The following is a 20,055-nucleotide window of genomic DNA, read 5'->3' as shown; positions in this document are numbered from 1 at the left end:
GTTTCGGCAGAGATGTCAGTTGAGGCAGAGTACAGAGGCAAAGATGTTGTTGAAAGACAGGTGAGGTATGAGCGGCGGCAACTTGAAATTAGCGGAGGTTGAGGCCTGGCAGATAATGAGAAGAGAGGATATCCTGAAGGGCAAGTTCCCATCTCCGGAGTTCTGACAGGTTGGTGTTGGTGGGAAGTATCCAAATAACCCGGACGGTGTAACACTGTGCCAAGATGTGCTGGCCATGCACCAAGGCACGTTTAGCCACAGGGTGATCCTCATTACCAACAAACACTGACTGCCTGTGTCCATTCATGCAAATGGACAGTTTGTTGCTGGTCATTCCCACATAGAAAGCTTCACAGTGTAGGCAGGTCAGTTGGTAAATCACGTGGGTGCTTTCACACGTGGCTCTGCCTTTGATTGTGTACACCTTCCGGGTTACAGGACTGGAGTGGGTGGTGGTGGGAGGGTGCATGGGACAGGTTTTACACTGGGGGCAGTTACAAGGGTAGGAGCCAGAGGGTAGGGAAGGTGGTTTGGGGATTTCATAGGGATGAACTAAGAGGTTATGAAGGTTAGGTGGATGGCGGAAAGACACTCTTGGTGGAGTGGGGAGGATTTTATGAAGGATGGATCTCATTTCAGGACAGGATTTAAGGAAGTCGTATCCCTGCTGGAGAGCCACATTCAGAGTCTGATCCAGTCCCAGAAAGTACCCTGTCACAAGTGGGGCACTTTTGTGGTTCTTCTGTGGGAGGTTCTGGGCTTGAGGGGATGAGGAAGTGGCTCTGGTTATTTGCTTCTGTACCAGGTCAGGAGGGTAGTTGCGGGATGTGAAAGCTGTTTTCAGATTGTTGGTGTAATGGTTCAGGGATTCCGGACTGGAGCAGATTCGTTTTCCACGAAGACCTAGGCTGTAGGGAAGGGACCGTTTGATGTGGAATGGGTGGCAGCTGTCATAATGGAGGTACTGTTGCTTGTTGGTGGGTTTGATGTGGATGGACGTGTGAAGCTGGCCATTGGACAGATGGAGGTCAACGTCAAGGAAAGTGGCATGGGTATTGGAGTAGGACCAGGTGAATCTGATGGAACCAAAGGAGTTGAGGTTGGAGAGGAATTTCTGGAGTTCTTCTTCACTGTGAGTCCAGATCATGAAGATGTCATCAATAAATCTGTACCAAACTTTGGGTTGGCAAGCCTGGGTAACCAAGAAGGCTTCCTCTAAGTGACCCACAAATAGGTTGGCGTACGAGGGGGCCATCCTGGTACCCATGGCTGTTCCCTTTAATTGTTGGTATGTCTGGCCTTCAAAAGTGAAGAAGTTGTGGGTCAGGACGAAGCTGGCTAAGGTAATGAGGAAAGAGGTTTTAGGTAGGGTGGCAGGAGATCTGTGTGAAAGGAAGTGCTCCATCGCAGCGAGGCCCTGGACATGCGGAATATTTGTGAATAAGGAAGTGGTATCAATGGTTACAAGGATGGTTTCCGGGGGTAACAGATTGGGTAAGGATTCCAGGCGTTCAAGAAAGTGGTTGGTGTCTTTGATGAAGGATGGGAGACTGCACGTAATGGGTTGAAGGTGTTGATCTACGTAGGCAGAGATATGTTCTGTGGGGGCTTGGTAACCAGCTACAATGGGGCGGCCGGGATGATTGGGTTTGTGAATTTTAGGAAGAAGGTAGAAGGTAGGGGTGTGGGGTGTCGGTGGGGTCAGGAGGTTGATGGAGTCAGGTGAAAGGTTTTGTAGGGGGCCTAAGGTTCTGAGGATTCCTTGAAGCTCCACCTGGACATCAGGAATGGGATTACAGACACAAGCAGACATACATCTTTGCCTCTGTAGTTCTACCTCGACTGACATCTCTGCTGATACTCTTTGCCTTTACAAATGTCTGCTTGTGTCCGTGTATGTGCGGTTGGATATGGGTTTCATTTCAGCCTCATGTTAGACTTTCCACCTTCTAATACAATGTCACCCTCACAACACCCCCACAACGATCCCATTAAGTTTTATTTACATTCCCTCCGGAAACATGCCTTTGCCCTTGCCAGGTTACGCTCCCATATTTTATTTTCTCAGGCTTGTCTGACATTTGGCATTACCCTCAAAGACCTCACACTTAAAGTTCCCATCTCTGGCTGCAACCCTTCTTTCCATCAGCCCCTATACCATTTCCAAACTGAACAATCCATTGCCCTCACCCACCTAATCCTTCACCTACACATCAACTCAGCCAACGAACACACCCGTCAACTCCTATCCTTAATAAAAGTCCTCAGTCTTTCCTCTCCCACATCCACACCGGCTGTTCATAGCATCCTCCTACAGGCCAACCGCAAATTAGAACAGCATGCCACCATCCACCTCAAAAAAATATCCAATCTCCTGGTTTCCCACCTCCGGAAAGGCAACTCACTCACCATTCACAACCTTTCCAACAAACCTCAACCTCCTCTCATTGCACACAAACCCAGTCTCTCCCATCTACTCAATCTCCCACTTCCAGCTCGACTCCCTCTGAAACCTCAAAATTCCAATCAACATAATCTGGAACCACAACACCCTAATTCAGTAGTTAACTTTTCCTCCAAACCTCTCTCCCAATCCAAAACCTCTGTCCTATCCAAAGGCCTCACCTTCAGCCCCACTCCCAGATTCAACCAAACAGCCCTTGTCAAAGATTTACTGTCCTACACTCGTACTCTCTGCTGGAAATATCACTTTGCCATGAAGAAAAATAATCCTAATCCTACTCCTAATGATCCAAATCCCCAAGACACTATCCAAATTGAATCCTGCCTGGAACAGTTCCGTCCTCCATCACAGCGGGACCCACCTCCTCTTCCTCAAAATCACCCTCTCCAAACCTTCCAGGAATTTCTGACTTCCAGCCTTGCCTCTCAGTCCTCCTTAAAAAATCTTAATCCTACTCCCAACATCACCACTGCTGAAGCCCAGGCTATCAGTGATCTGAAGGCTGACCGATCCATCGCCATTCTTCCGGTGGACAAGCGTTCCACAACCGTGGTACTTGATCGTCGGGAGTATGTGGCTGAGGGACTGCATCAGCTTTCAGACAACACCACATACAAAGTTTGCCAAGGTAATCCCATTCCTGATGTCCAGGTGGACCTTCAAGGAATCCTCAGAACCTTAGGCCCCCTATAAAACCTTTCACCTGACTCCATCAACCTCCTGACACCACCGACACCCTGCTACCCTACCTTCTACCTTCTTCCTAAAATTCACAAACCCAATCATCCCGGCCACCCCATTGTAGCTGGTTACCAAGCCCCCACAGAACGTATCTCTGCCTACATAGATCAACACCTTCAACCCATTACATGCAGTCTCCCATCCTTCATCAAAGACACCAACCACTTTCTCGAACGCCTGGAATCCTTACCCAATCTGTTACCCCCGGAAACCATCCTTGTAACCATTGATGCCACTTCCTTATACACAAATATTCCACACACCCAGGGCCTCGCTTCGATGGAGCACTTCCTTTCACGCCGCTCACCTGCCACCCTACCTAAAACCTCTTTCCTCATTACCTTAGCCAGCTTCATCCTTACCCACAACTTCTTCACTTTTGAAGGCCAGACATACCAACAATTAAATGGAACAGTCATGGTTACCAGGATGGCCCCCTTGTACACCAACCTATTCGTGGGTCACTTAGAGGAAGCCTTCTTGGTTACCCAGGCCTGCCAACCCAAAGTTTGGTACAGATTTATTGATGACATCTTCATGATCTGGACTCACAGTGAAGAAGAACTCCAGAAATTCCTCTCCAACCTCAACTCCTTTGGTTCCATCAGATTCACCTGGTCCTACTCCAGTACCCATGCCACTTTCCTTGACGTTGACCTCCATCTGTCCAATGGCCAGTTTCACACGTCCGTCCACATCAAACCCACCAACAAGCAACAGTACCTCTATTATGACAGCTGCCACCCATTCCACATCAAATGATCCCTTCCCTACAGCCTAGGTCTTCGTGGCAAACAAATCTGTTCCAGTCCGGAATCCCTGAACCATTACACCAACAATCTGAAAACAGCTTTCACATCCCGCAACTACCCTCCTGACCTGGTACAGAAGCAAATAACCAGAGCCACTTCCTCATCCCCTCAAGCCCAGAACCTCCCACAGAAGAACCACAAAAGTGCCCCACTTGTGACAGGGTACTTTCCGGGATTGGATCAGACTCTGAATGTGGCTCTCCAGCAGGGATACGACTTCCTCAAATCCTGCCGTGAAATGAGATCCATCTTTCATGAAATCCTCCCCACTCCACCAAGAGTGTCTTTCCGCCGTCCACCTAACCTTCTTAACCTTTTAGTTCATCCCTATGAAATCCCCAAACCACCTTCCCTACCCTCTGGCTCCTACCCTTGTAACCGCCCCCAGTGTAAAACCTGTCCCATGCACCCTCCCACCACCACCCACTCCAGTCCTGTAACCCGGAAGGTGTACACAATCAAAGGCAGAGCCACGTGTGAAAGCACCCACGTGATTTACCAACTGACCTGCCTACACTGTGAAGCTTTCTATGTGGGAATGACCAGCAACAAACTGTCCATTTGCATGAATGGACACAGGCAGTCAGTGTTTGTTGGTAATGAGGATCACCCTGTGGCTAAACGTGCCTTGGTGCACGGCCAGCACATCTTGGCACAGTGTTACACCATCCGGGTTATCTGGATACTTCCCACCAACACCAACCTGTCAGAACTCCGGAGATGGGAACTTGCCCTTCAGTATATCCTCTCTTCTCGTTATCTGCCAGGCCTCAACCTCCGCTAATTTCAAGTTGCCGCCGCTCATACCTCACCTGTCTTTCAACAACATCTTTGCCTCTGTACTCTGCCTCAACTGACATCTCTGCCGAAACTCTTTGCCTTTACAAATGTCTGCTTGTGTCTGTGTATGTGCGGTTGGAAATGGGTGTGTGTGTGCGAGTGTATACCTGTCCTTTTCCCCCCTAAGGTAAGTATTTGCGCTCCCGGGATTGAAATGACTCCTTACCCTCTCCCTTAAAACCCACATCCTTTCGTCTTTCTGTCTTCTTCCCTCTTTCCTGATGAAGCACCCGTTGGTTGCGAAAGCTTGAATTTTGTGTGTACACACACACACACACACACACACACACACACACACACATATATATATATATATATATATATATATATATATATATATATATATATATATACACATCTAGAAACAAAGATGATGTGACTTACCGAACGAAAGTGCTGGCAGGTCGATAGACACACAAACAAACATAAACACACACACAAAATTCAAGCTTTCGCAACAAACTGTTGCCTCATCAGGAAAGAGGGAAGGAGGAAAGGATGTGTGTTTTAAGGGGGAGGGTAAGGAGTCATTCCAATCCCGGGAGCGGAAAGACTTACCTTAGGGGGAAAAAACACAGGTATACACTCGCGCACACACACATATCCATCCACACATATACAGACACAAGCAGACATATTTTGTCTGCTTGTGTCTGTATATGTGTGGACGGATATGTGTGTGTGTGCGAGTGTATACCCGTCCTTTTTTCCCCCTAAGGTAAGTCTTTCCGCTCCCGGGAATGGAATGACTCCTTACCCTCTCCCTTAAAACCCACATCCTTTCGTCTTTCCCTCTCCTTCCCTCTTTCCTGGCGAAGCAACCGTTGGTTGCAAAAGCTAGAATTTTGTGTGTTTGTTTGTGTTAGTTTGTGTGTCTATCGACCTGCCAGCACTTCGTTTGGTAAGTCATATATATATATATATATATATATGGTCTTTAAATATGGCTGCTTGTGTCTGTATATGTGTGGATGGATATGTGTGTGTGTGCGAGTGTATACCCGTCCTTTTTTCCCCCTAAGGTAAGTCTTTCCGCTCCCGGGATTGGAATGACTCCTTACCCTCTCCCTTAAAACCCACATCCTTTCGTCTTTCCCTCTCCTTCCCTCTTTCCTGGCGAAGCAACCGTTGGTTGCAAAAGCTAGAATTTTGTGTGTTTGTTTGTGTTAGTTTGTGTGTCTATCGACCTGCCAGCACTTCGTTTGGTAAGTCATATATATATATATATATATATATATATATATATATATATATATATATATGGTCTTTAAATATGGCTGCTTGTGTCTGTATATGTGTGGATGGATATGTGTGTGTGTGCGAGTGTATACCCGTCCTTTTTTCCCCCTAAGGTAAGTCTTTCCGCTCCCGGGATTGGAATGACTCCTTACCCTCTCCCTTAAAACCCACATCCTTTCGTCTTTCCCTCTCCTTCCCTCTTTCCTGATGAGGCAACAGTTTGTTGCGAAAGCTTGAATTTTGTGTGTATGTTTGTGTTTGTTTGTGTGTCTATCGACCTGCCAGCACTTCGTTTGGTAAGTCACATATATATATATATATATATATATATATATATATATATATATATATATATGTGTGTGTGTGTATGGTCTTTAAATATGGCTGCTTGTGTCTGTATATGTGTGGATGGATATGTGTGTGTGTGCGAGTGTATACCCGTCCTTTTTTCCCCCTAAGGTAAGTCTTTCCGCTCCCGGGATTGGAATGACTCCTTACCCTCTCCCTTAAAACCCACATCCTTTCGTCTTTCCCTCTCCTTCCCTCTTTCCTGATGAGGCAACAGTTTGTTGCGAAAGCTTGAATTTTGTGTGTATGTTTGTGTTTGTTTGTGTGTCTATCGACCTGCCAGCGCTTTTGTTTGGTAAGTCACATCATCTTTGTTTTTAGATATATTTTTCCCACGTGGAATGTTTCCCTCTCTCTCTCTCTCTCTATATATATATATATATACATATATATATATATATATATATATGTGTGTGTGTGTGTGTGTGTGTGTAAGTACAATCTAACTTCTGCCACCATTTCAGTGCAGTAATGTGTTCATTGTAAATAAGTATTATAGTAGTTGTATTACATGTTTATTACCTTATAAATAAATAAATAAACTTTTTTATTTTAAATTCAGTGCCTTAGTATTTGTAAAATGACTCTTTCATATAGTTTCCATTAAAAATTGATGATAAGTCCACTTGGGACCTGTGGAATGGTACATTAGATTATTTGTTTTTGTTGTAAATATTTGTCATGTATTGTTGTTTTTTTGACATGTTCTACATCCTGGAGGACCTCCTCACTATGGATCAATTGGAATGAAAGTTAATCTAATCTAATCTAATCTACCTGTTAACATTTCTCTGTATTGTGTTAGTTTGTGTTAGTTTATATACAAGTTTCTTTGGTGCTTCAGTGTATATAAGCTATATTGTAATTATTGTACAGCATTCTATGTAGGCATGGCAAGTGACAATTGTCTACTGACATGAATGTCCACTGCCTTACTGTGGCAAATCAGTAATTGACCATGCAGTGGCTGTACATTCTGCACACCACAAGGCAAATGACTTCAACAGCTGCTTCACTCTGCAGACCATTTGGATATTCCCTTCCAGCACAAGTTTTTCTAAACTGTGCAGATGGGAATTTTCCCTCCAACATATCCTTTGCTCTCATAGTCCCCCTAGCCTAGACCAGCACACTGCCTCACTTTATCTTTTACTATTTTTCTTGTATCCATATCACTGCCCAGCCATCCAGATTGAGCACTTCCTTCTCCCACCACTCTTCCTCCCCCCCCCCCTCCCCCATGCTGACATTCTCTCTCATCTTCTTCTTCCTCCCTCCCTCTCACACCTTTTAAAGCCCTCTCTCTTTCTCTCTCTTCATATTCATCTTTCTCTTTTCCCCCCTCCCTTCTCCTCTTTCTTTCTCCCCTCTTGCTCTTTCTACATCTCTCTTTGTTCCACCCTCTGTGATCTTTTCGTCTTCTTGTGCAGCTGTGGAGTCATCTGTGCAAAGACCTGCCTCTTGCCCATTACCCCCTTGTTGCATCCTTCCCTACCCCCTCCTCACAATCATCAGCTCAGACAACTGCTTTCAATAACTGAGGGAGTGTTCATTTGGGTGTCATGTTTGGTAGTCGTTTGTGTGAGTATGTGTACTTCTGATAGAAAAAGATCTAATGCTCAATAGCTACTGTGGATACTGTTTTCTGTTATATGTTTCTGTGCTTCATGCTTCGATCTGATATAGGTGAACAGCTGTCTTTCCCTTATTTTACATGTTAAGAATTTGTGCCATTCTTCTGCACAGTATTATACTGAGTAACTGACAGACAACTACCTGCCTCCACATGGTATCATTAGCTTCAGACAGATCAATAAATACAGCAGAGATCTTCAGTTTTTTTCTTTAAGCTAGCTTCTATGTAAATTGTCAACAAAATCACTTTAATGACACAACTATGGTTTGGTCGAAATCTAGCCTTTTCAAGAAGAATCTTTCCAAGTATCTCGATGCATATCCTATTACACAGCAGCCTCATGAGTAATTTGCACATCATTCTCATAAAGGCAATAATATGGAAAATTTGAAGCTTGCTTTTGGGTTTACCTGATTTTAAGATAATGATTGTTTGTGTTTCATAAGTCATGGAATGGATCATCACTGCTGCTCTGTTTATCATGTTTCAGTGCTCTGATGGGGTTCCCTCATGCTGTAATTTTAAACTCATTTCAAACAAGTGATGGTACATTGTGTGCAGCACTTGTTTGCTGGCATATTGTGCAAGTTGTTTAACATGTTTTCTCCATTTATTATTAACTATCATTTTACACGAAATATTTCATTCAGTCTTGCGTGAGCAAGGAATGCACTTGTGTAGTCACAAATGTCTTTGTTGCTGAATACCATAAACATTATCTTGTTCAAATTTACAATTTTAAGTAATCTTCTGCATACAATTACACATGTGTTATTAGTTGAAATATATTCAATTCTTTCATGTGCTTCCAAATTTTGTTCTTCATATACTTGTGTCATGTCATCAGTGTAGAGTATTTTCTGTGCATAGAAGAGGTTACCCTTTATTACTCATATATTAAGGTTTTTTCCTCATCACTTTCAAGATTGGAATATGGAAATATTTTTGAAATGAACTATTACTACTGGAAATAGGAAGTCATAGTTCTTGTGGTAGCAGTATACATAAGTAAGATTTTGTGTGTGTAAAATCATGATGAATAGTTAGTCATTAATTAGTCTTAATAATTTCTTTCTTTCTTTTTAGACTGTCATTTGATCTCTAGAATGGCTACGTCTAAGTATCATAAATTGGAAGAGTCAATCCACAAAATTTTGCAAGGAGGCGTGACACTTAATGAAGAGGAAACAAAGAAATGTAACAAACATCTGGAAGAGGTATTATTCTAGTGTTTTGCTGACACAGAGTTTTTGCATTATTTCTACTCTATTGCTCTAATTGTATTGTGTGTAAAATAGAAGTCAATAATAATATATACTTTACAGCCATGCATAGTGACCAGGTTTATTCAGAGATAGGTATTTTAGGTTGAGTTTTTTCCTGTTTCACTTCATCATTTCAGTTCAGCCATGGGATGCTCTTCATCACACCTTAAGAGACAGTAAATAACAATTTTTTCAATAGATCTTACTTGAGACTGGTAGAAATATTGAAGCAATAATTTATCCATTTTGAGTAGAAGAATGTGAGCTTGAAGGAAGAGCCATTCTCCTATATGGCACTGAACTGTAGTGCATAACTGTTCTGTTATTCATGATCTGTAACGATACATCAATAAGAATAAATTTATATGGAAGGTGACACAACTTCTTACAAGTTAAAAACCTTGTTACCATTTCTTTATATGAACCTATTTGTGTTTCTGTGATAGTTATAATATATTGTAGGACAGACCCCATACCTTATTTGTGCTGCAGGATAAGAGAAACTGACAATCTGAGATAATGGAAACTGATATTAACAGTGTATAAATGAAGTAATGGATTGCTAAGTTTGATAAAAGGAAAACTGAATATATTGTCAGTTTTTTACTTATAATTTTCTCAGAACCAGAGACAAAATTTTTAAAATCATCCATTTTATGTAGACATCAGCTTCGTTGTTAGTCTTCATCTCATTTTATCTTTATTGTCTTTCTTAATCTATAGGTCTGGATGGGTTACAAACTTCCTAAGTGCTCTTTTCTTCCAGCCATCCCCTTTACTTTTACTGAGGGAAAGAATGCAAACACCAAATTCAGGTGAATCTTGGAACGTTTGGTACTGATCTGACATTGTAAGCTTTCCCAGCATTGTAATTTGAGGTGTGTTTGTTGGATTTTCAGCCAAATCCTCAAATCACTTTTACAATATTTCAGCATTCAAATGGCTAACATTCTTTGGGTGCCAAACGGAAGTTCTGAAAAATCTGAGCTGTCACTCTAAGATAGCCCATGGCACATGTACCAGAAGTTGGTGAATGCTGGAATAAGGAATATTTCACAATCCAGACAACTGCCACTAAGAGCTGCTACTTATAATTTTACACACATTGAGAAATGGTACATATTATAATGGGGTTCACATCCTACTTAAGGGAAATCCATTGTCTATGTTAATAATATTACCTACGAAATAAATCTCTGTCACCTCCTTAATGTCAGCCTCGATACCAGGAGACACACATGTATGTCCTCATATTTTATCCCATATCTCTCAATCAAACAGTGTTGAGCCACTGTGCATTTCTCTGATTTTTGAATTTTGTGCACCATTGTTGCAGGGTAATGTTTCTTCTAGAAAAATATTAGCTGTTCACTTTATTTGAAAAGATAAAGATTTAGTTTACCAAAGGATAAAGGTAATACCACAGTGCCCCTATGATGTCAATTACACTGATTAGTCAAAGCATTGTTATCATCTGCATAATAGTTTGTTGGAAGGCAATACAGCAGTGATTCTGTGTGGCATGGATTTTCCAAGTCTTTGGTAGATATCTGAATGTTTGTGGCACCAGATGTTTGGTGCCCTGTAGCTTACCAGATGGTGCTCAGATTGAGTGAATTTTGTGGCTAACACATGAAAATCAGTTTACTACCATGTTCCTCCAACCACTGTAGCATAATTCTGGTCTTGTGACATGGACAGTTATCCTGCTTACCGTGTCATGTGCTCACAATGCCAGGTGGTATTCATTCTCACAGTGGGCAGTGGTCATAATGTCGTAGCTCATCAGTGTACTTGTATATTAGAAAAATTGTTTCTTTACTTGATGACCTAGCTTATTGAAACTTACAGAGAAGCCCCCACAGATAGGGTAAAATCTAAGACCCCCTCACTTTTGTAAATGTGATAAAAAAAATTGGCCAGATGTGGCTGTTCCGACTAGATTATGTAATGGACCAAATCTCCACAAAGAAGGGGTTCTATTGTGTCCCATTGTCAACACCTTGTGTGTGCCTACCTACAACTCGGTAAATTATTAGAGGGGGCTCATCACCCATTTGTCGGTGATTACCGTTTTTCTAATTCATTTTAATTCCAGCTGAAATCATTATTCTTGGGCCAATCAGATCATCTGGTCAGCTTTTGTTGTTGTGTGTCTTTTTATGTGGCTTTCACTTAAAGATTCCTTGAACTCAGTCAGTAAAAACACAAATGTGAAAATCATGAAGTTCTGTCTTCATGTTCTGACTTCCACAAACTTTTTATTTAATAGGCAGGTTTTTAAACAGATCGATGGAATGGATACAAGAAGTCCTATATCACCCATAATTCCAAATTTCTTTATAGAATATTTTGAGGATAGAGCTATGAGGATGGCAATTTGTAAACTAACCTGTTTTTGGAGGTAAATGGACAACATTTTCATGACTTGGCCCTATGGTACCTGAGAATCAGATTCCTAGAAGACTTTAATTCTCTTCTTCTCAGCATTAAATTCACACTGCAAGTTGAAAGTAATGGAACACTTCCTTTCTTGGATGTGTTAGCTTATAAAAGGAATGATGAAGTTCTAGGAAACAGCATTTACCTGAGAGCCACAAGTACCAAATGGTATCTGTGTGCAATGAGTTGCGTGTAATGCAACATTGCAGTGGGCTCCTTAGGGTGCTCGCATGAAGAGCATTGCTGACTCTGATGGTTTGCCAGAAGAAATTTGACACTTGAAGTCCTGTTTTCATGCAGAATGGTTTCTATGATAAGCAGATTTGTCACACCTTGGAGTTTGCACTACAGCCTGAAGCACAGGGAGCTGGATGTGTACCAGCTGCCTTCCTTGTTTATACTGGGAACATATCGTCCAAAACTGGGAGAACATAAAATATTAAGACTGAAATATTGTTAGATCATCCAACCAAGACTAAGGGCTGGCTCTAAAAGATTGTCTGGAACTAAGGAAGGCTAGTGTTTGTTAAATTCCATGTTCCTGTAGCAAAGCTTCAAAAGACAAGACAGCTAGTTTGGTTCATAACAGTCTTCAACAAGCAGACAGATCTGCTGTGGCTAAGAACTGTTTAACTGAGATATACTGGATTAAATATGAGGACACATAAATTGTTGCCAACATATCTTGGTATGGAGACTGTGTTCTGAAGAAGGCTCTAGGGATTGTATTAGCAAATAAACATCAGAGTTCCAAGCTATAAATGCCTACCTCAGATGAACAGTCATCTGAAAAACATTATAAATGCCAAACAAAGTTCAACAGAGATTAGACCAGCACAGTGTAACAAAATGCATTAAGGTCTTTTCATACATCTGGGGACACGCATGCTATGCAGTTACAGTGAAGATGAGCTGATTAATGAAACAAGAAACATTACAGGAATAGCAAAAAGATTTTCTCAGGATCCATGATAGTGGTAAGTGACATTGTACACCAAAGAACAGTGAATGGCAGCTATAGACAGGATAAATGACTGTGTTTGAGATCTATGTACTTTGGATATAATGTTCTTAGAACAAAATAAGTTCATTAGGGAAAAATTCCTCACACAGAATGGCCTTATAACTTATACTCTAAAACTTGTACTAAACTTCATAAGTGTTTCTGAAATCATAAAAATAGACTAAAGTGGCGGTTGCAGAAAGAGGAGAAAATTTAAATGTCTGTGTGAAACCAGGGTTAAAATTAAAGGTGCTAGAATCCGAGAAAAAGGAATTCTCCTAGATGGGTACAGAGATCTCTCTTGTTAGGACAGTAATAGAATTTAGTACCTTAGCCAAGGAAATTGAACACAGAGTTGTGAGAGATGAAAAAAGGTGACTCGTAGGGGATATTGAGGACAGGAAGTCTTTCCAGCAGGATACCATGCGTTCGGAGGAGATAGACAGACCAAGTGGGCTTGGGTATTTATTTTAGTGCGTGAAGCATATGCATACAAGCAGACTTTCAATTTTAATACTGAAGTCCTACAGATATGGCTCAACATTTCTAGAGGGGACAGGTTAGATATAATAGCATTTACAGGGTGTCCCACATAAAACTGGTGTGCCTCACACCTGAGATTCTGATAACAATGAGCTAATTAAAAAAGAGTCTTGAATGAACTTTGACAGAAGCCCAAACAAGCCTGACATACTGAAACTGTGAATAGTGCATTGGTAATGGCTAGGCACTAGCTGAAGTCTAGTTTTGCGTTAATAAAACCTGAAAGAAAAGGATGACTCATTACTGTGCTCCATCACTTTGAAAGCCATATCACAGTTGGTGAGTGCATCCACATTTGTAGCGGCAGGTAATTTAATATAAAGGAAGGTGAGAATGCAGAGAAAAAAGATCAGAAAGGGAAAGGGCAGAGAGACTTGTGTGGAAGCCCTAAAAATGGAGCTACATGAAGGTAGGAGAGAAACAAAAAAATGTTTTCTGGAGCAACTGATTGCGGTGAGGCAAGGTTACCAAGAGAGGTGGAGAAGCATGTTTGGGTATATAAGGAGCCATAAAGGTACACAAAGGACAGTTTCAGACATTCAATCAGTGTCCAACTACTGTCAAAGGATGCAGTAAAAGCAGAACTTTTTTACTCAGGAATACAGTAGTATAGTGGGTTTGGGTAGGGACGGACATGGTAGAACCACATGGAAAGGAGAGGGTTGTCATTAATGGATTTACATTTGATAACAGGGAAATATATGTAGCTGTGAAAGAAACAAAATGAAAGAAGGTAGCAGTGGTGAACAGAATATATGAAGAAACACTAAAAATCATGGATTTCAGCATTGTACCTTACCTACGATTCCTAAGTGACATCTGTTGTAAATAATATTTTTTTCCCAGGTGAATGGAAAGAAGTAATAATACCTATATACAAGGGAAAAGGACCAAGGGACAACAGTAAAACTTACACACCCATTAATCTTACCTTTATTCTAAACAGAATACACTGCCTGACAAAAAAGTGAATCACCCAAAAGATGAGGCTAGATGTATATGTAGCTTCATATATGCACACATCATTGGCATGTATGTAAATGATTATAGTTACAATTCGCTGTGACAGGTAGAGTAGCCACCAGAGTACATTAATGTTGTTCATGTTTTGTGTTGTTATCAGGCCTGTTATGGTACACAAGGAATGTGAACAGGTGAACAGTGTCAGATGCTGAGTGGTCACTGTGAAAGACGTGGAGATGCCACATATGCATGTGAGACAGCTTTATCAGCACCTGACAGTCTCCATTTGGCTGGCTGGTCAACTCATGCAATATCCAGATTTGTGGGCATTCAGGTGTGACACTGGCCAAATGTTGGATGATGTGGGAATCTGAAGGCAGGCATACTCATAATCAAGATTCTGGACAACCATATCTCGCCACCACAGTGTAGGCTTTCCATATTCCATACCAAACATACTGTAACCTCTTCACATGTGTGTCTGCCATACGAGAAGAAGTAATGGATTCCCTGCAACATTCTGTGTCATCCTGCAACACTGGTCAGAAACTAGCAGCAGACAGATGAGGGTATCACTGTCCTGTGAGAAGGCTGTCATTGGAGTGTTGTCACAACTGGCAAGCAAGTACTGCTTATGAATGGCATCACATTGTGTACTGTGATGAATTGCATTTCTGTGCTATCCCAACAGTTTTGGGCTAGCTTGACTCAGGAGAATATACAATGGCTTTATGACACTCCTCCCAACTGAGTCAGTGCATGCATCGAGGGTAACAGGGGTGCAATGTCATACTGGTAAGTGACCTCACATTGCCATCTTCTTTGTAAATTAGTTTGATTCTGTGATCACTGAAATAGCATCACGTACCATTTCAGCCCGCAAAGTTTCATTTAATTTCCACCTTCCTTCCTGGGTGATTTTGTTGTCGGGCAGTGCATTTGAAGGGATTATAAATAAATATGCCTGAGACTGTTTGCAGGAAGTTATATGGTGGTGTAGGAGCCAACATGGATTCAGAGCTGGCTTTTCATGCTGGTTACAGTTAGCTCATTTTTCAGCAGGTAACATCAGAAGTGATTGACTGGAGAGGGTAACTTGACTGTATAGTCACTGATTTTTCCAAAACTTTTGATAGGGTCAATGACATGATACTGCAAAAAAAACCTGCAAGGATTGGATCTTGATGAAAGAGTAATATGTTGGGCCACAGAACATCTGCAACGCAGAAAAACTGGGAGAGTTCCCATGAAAGCTAGTGATGATAGAGGGAGATGTACCACAAGGCAGTAAATTAGGGCCATGTGATTCTAATTTATGTCAGTGGTGTTGAAGAAGGTATAAACTCAGAGTTAAGACTATTTGCTGATGACTTACTAGTAGTTGTTTACAGGGAAGTGAAAAACTGAAATGACTGTGAGATTATTCAGAAAAATCTAGGAGTTATCAGAAACTATATGCATAGAAATGGCCTAGGGCATAACAATAAGTGCTGGGTAACTACATTTGGAACTTCATAAAGTAAGGGAGTAAACAAGACATATACACAGAGATGACAAATGTCATGTGAATGCAGTATACAAAAATACAGAGGATGACAGACAGTATCATGTACATGAGGTGTAAAACGGCTGTGCATTGGTGGAGCTACAGTTTGTACTCAAGTGATTCATCTGAAAAGGTTTCTAATATTATGGGCATATGAAGGTAATGCAGAATGGTAGCTGGAGCTGCATGCATGAGTCATTCCATTTCAGAACACAATAGGAAATTAAATATTTTGAGATCCAGAGTGTCAAGAGTGTGGCAAGAATAGCAAATTTCAGGTATTTCCTCTCATCATGGAGAATGCAGTAGCCAACAGCCTCCACTTAATGACTGAGATCAGCAGCATTTATGTAGAGTTGTAGTGCTAACAGGCAAGTAAAAATGCATGAACTAACTGCAGAAATCAATGCGGAACATGTGACAAATATATTCATTAGGACAGTGCTGCAAAATTTGCCATTAGTGGCCAATGGAAGCAGACAACATACGGAAGTACCTTTGCCAACAGCACAACATTTTCTTCAGCAGCTCTCCTGGACTTGTGAACATATTGGCTGAACCTGAGACAACTGGTAAACGGTGGTCTGGTCAGTTGATAAGAACTGATGGTATGGTTCAAGCGTGGTGTAGACTCCATGAAGCCATGGACCCAAGTTGTCAACGAGGCACTGTGAAAGCTGTTGGTGGCTACCTAATGGTGTGGTCTGTGTTTACACAGACTGGATTGGGTCCTTTGGTCCAGCAGAACTGATCATTGACTGGAAATGGTTATATTCAACTACTTTCAGACCATTTTCAGCCATTTGTGGACAGTGTGATCCCAAACAATGATGGAATTTTTATAGATGACACTATACAATTTCACTGGGCAACAAGTTTTGAATGTTTGAAGAACATTCTGGACAATTTGAGTGGATGATTTGGCCAGATCACCTAAATCCCATTGAACATTTATGGGACATAATCAAGGAATTGTTTGTGCACAAAATACTGCTCTGGCAACACTTCAGGAGTTATGAGTGGCTATAGGGATGCCATGGCTCAGTATTTTTGCAGCTGACTTCCAACGACTTGAGTCCATACCACACAGTGTTGCTCCATTATTTGGGCAAAAGGAGGTCTGACACAATACTGGGAGGCATCCCACGTCTTTTTTCATGTCAAGTAAGTCTCTGCACATGTTAATGATAGTTCTGAAAGTTTTACAAGCAAGAGTAAAAGGAGAAAGCCCACATATTGCTTGTCTGACTCCATTTGGAGGATGCTGCAGGGATGAGCAGTGATCAGTAAAAATATGTGTCAGGGCAGATACGATGAATGCAGCAGATGGCTGTTTGGAATATTGGAGAGACCCACCAAAAAACAATTAGTACCTCAGAAATAATTAATAAATTTAAATTGGGAGATTACACACAAAGAAGCAAAGTAGTGAGCAGATAGGGGGGAGGGCAGGTTGGAATTTACCAGTCATAACTGGCTGAGAATGCATGAGACGAGAAGGTACATGAGTAAGACTGGCCACTGATGGTTTGTATAAGGGAGGGAAAGACCCACCAGCACAAAATAAATGTGAAATAGTGGAACAACAATGAATTTAAAAATGTGTCTTTCAAAATGAATACTGTGATGTTAAGGCTTTTTAGATTTAATACAGTCAACATAAAATTATAAATTATACTTCAACTGAAAGAGTGCCTCAAACAGTTTTTCTTACAAGTGAGCACCATTCAATACTTGGCACACATTGGGTTGATAAGTGAGTTCTGCTCGAACCTTGATCGGTGTGTCTGGAATAATTGTTGCAACAACTGCTTCAGTCCTGTTTCTTAAGTCATTGTAGATCAGCTGGTAGCAGAGGCATATACACATGATCCTTTATGAACTCCCAAAGGTAAAAATCACATGGTGCCAGACTGTGTGAATATAGAGGTCATGCAAAACATCTGGCCCCTTTTGGCAGATCCAGTGGTCAGATAGAATGCCATTTGACCAATCAAATTCTGATTTGTGCCAGTTAGGCAGCATGTCATCTTGCAGCCAGATAACGTTCTGTGGTTCAGCTTCTAACTGACTAACTAACTAAGTAACTAACTTCCAGTTGAGGGAAGAGCTATAGTTCTAGTGCATCAAGATAAAAACACCAGTTACAGTTGCTTCAGCGAAAAAGAGAGGCCCATAAACCTCCTGCCAGAATACAGCATAAAAACATTCGGAATAGGGGAGTCTCATTGCAACTGTACCATCTCATTGGGGTTTGCTGACCCACAGATGGGCATGTTATGTTTGTTTCTATTCCACTTAGGTGAAATGCCTATTTATCACTGAAGGCAACACAATCCAGGAAATATTCATTATCATGTAGCAACATTTTGTTTGCAAAGTTGCCGCATAAACCCTAATCTGTAGACTTTTGAGCTTGTAACAGGTATACAGACAAAACTAAAATTGAGCCATTCTTTCAATTTATGTATTACTTATAACTCTAATGGAATAAATGCTACAAAGCCTTACAACCACAATATTCATTTTGAACATCTGATACTGTTGGCAGAGGAGTAAAGGAATGGAAAAATTACCAGGTGTCCTTTGTCCATCTCCTGAAAACATCATTAAATTTAAATACCTGAGCCTTGGTGACAAAATGCCAAAGATTATGGAAATAGTAGAAGGGTAAATTCAGTTTTGTAGTAAATTATTGTATCCTAGGGATATAATGTAATAGTGTGATGTGAAATGGCAACAGCTATTTGTGAGCAAATAAAAAAGTATCTGTCATATCTTATAATATCTTGATGCAAAATCCATTGCTTCACAAAGCTAAACTGAGAGTTTAATAAAGCCACTTCTTTGCAGATTTTTCTTTTGCTGGTATATGAAATGAAAAAAAATCCAACTTTTGCTGCACTTTTTCGACAGAAACAGTATGTTGGAAGTTTTTATGAAAACTTGAAAATTGACATGCCTGATGAATTTGATATTGATTTTGAATTGTGGCTTCCATCATGGATTGGTGAGTTGCAGGTAAGTGGGACACATGAACAACATATAATATAGGTTCATACCTATTGACATGCTGGTATATGTGAGTATCTACATCAACAATGTGTGCAAACTAAAGAGAACTATTATATTAATCATCACTAGGAGGGCATTGTGTGGAAAAAGTCCATTTCATACAGGAATCAGATTAGCAATTGTGTCGTCTAGAGCTGTTCTGATACTGAAAGTAAAAGTCTCCATGAGCTCACCAGAGTGCACTATGTACATGAAAATGCTGTCTTGGTCACTTTTGTGAAATTGTGGCACACTTCTGTCATTGGACAACATGGTGAATGAAGTTCATTTTTGTGAAGAACATGATTCAGATTCCTGTTTTGGAGTAATGCTTTCAAAATATAGCAACAACAAATTACTTCATTTCCTACTCCAACTTGTCTAGTGCTTCTCTAATGAGTTCAATGTCAGGAAAACTAAATTTTAATTTTTATTCCTTTCCATTTCCTTCCTTTTAATTATAACAGTTGATTGTTGAAATACAGTGTTTTTGTAATGAACTCTTTAGTGATTATCTGGACCAAAAAAATTCCACAGACTTATAATCTCATAAATTTATGAAGCAAGTTTCTCTGATGCCTTTGATTTGTTTCACCACTGGGCCACTGTTCTTGGGGCATTGAAAGCCATAATTTAGTTAATACAAAATGTCACTGCAGGCTTGAGACAAGAAACTTAGAGAAGCCAGGCAGATAGGAGATGGCTATGTATTCTTTAACAAGAAATTATATGAAGGTTGTCACAAAACAGCAAGAATCACTGCTAGTCACTAAAATAGAACAAGTTATTTCAGCCCTGATGCTGCAGTCAGGGCTGTAACACTACTGATGCAATGAAAATATGGAAACCAGACTGTAGCAGTAGTGACGTGATTACCACATGCCCAAGCCTTGTGCTGCAGCTGTACTGTGGTTTATTTGATGCAGAATGATGTCCTGTCAATAAAGGGCTGGGATGAGCCACTATAATACTGACCATTTCAGCTATGTAGTGTCTGCTTTGACCTGCAACCTTCTACAAGAGGTAGTAAAAGCCAGCCATTGAACTGAAGTGTGTTATTCCATCTCTGCTTTCACTAGCTGCAAAACTATGAGATGCCGAAGTCCAGATGCCACCAGAAACTGAGCTTGTGCCTTCCAGCTGGTAGGCCAGCTGCTGG

At 41.0% G+C, this 20,055-nt stretch overlaps 1 protein-coding gene across 4 annotated transcripts in view; it reads left to right on the top strand.

The window, feature by feature from the left end:
* The window catches only part of LOC126251832 (cyclic GMP-AMP synthase-like receptor), a 387,508-nt gene that overhangs the window by 57,563 nt on the left and 309,890 nt on the right, over positions 1-20,055 (top strand). For all 4 annotated transcript variants that reach the window (XM_049952497.1, XM_049952495.1, XM_049952494.1 and 1 more), the window contains exons 2-3: positions 9,167-9,297; positions 18,696-18,863. In XM_049952497.1, the coding sequence (XP_049808454.1) occupies positions 9,187-9,297; positions 18,696-18,863 (279 nt within the window). In that variant the 5' untranslated portion in view covers positions 9,167-9,186. The remainder of the gene's footprint in view (positions 1-9,166; positions 9,298-18,695; positions 18,864-20,055) is intronic.

The sequence above is a fragment of the Schistocerca nitens genome, chromosome 4 (genome assembly GCF_023898315.1).
Source record: "Schistocerca nitens isolate TAMUIC-IGC-003100 chromosome 4, iqSchNite1.1, whole genome shotgun sequence".
NCBI classification, from domain to species: domain Eukaryota; kingdom Metazoa; phylum Arthropoda; class Insecta; order Orthoptera; family Acrididae; genus Schistocerca; species Schistocerca nitens.
Note: the sequence above shows the minus strand (reverse complement) of the source record. Positions and strands in the feature narration are given on the sequence as shown.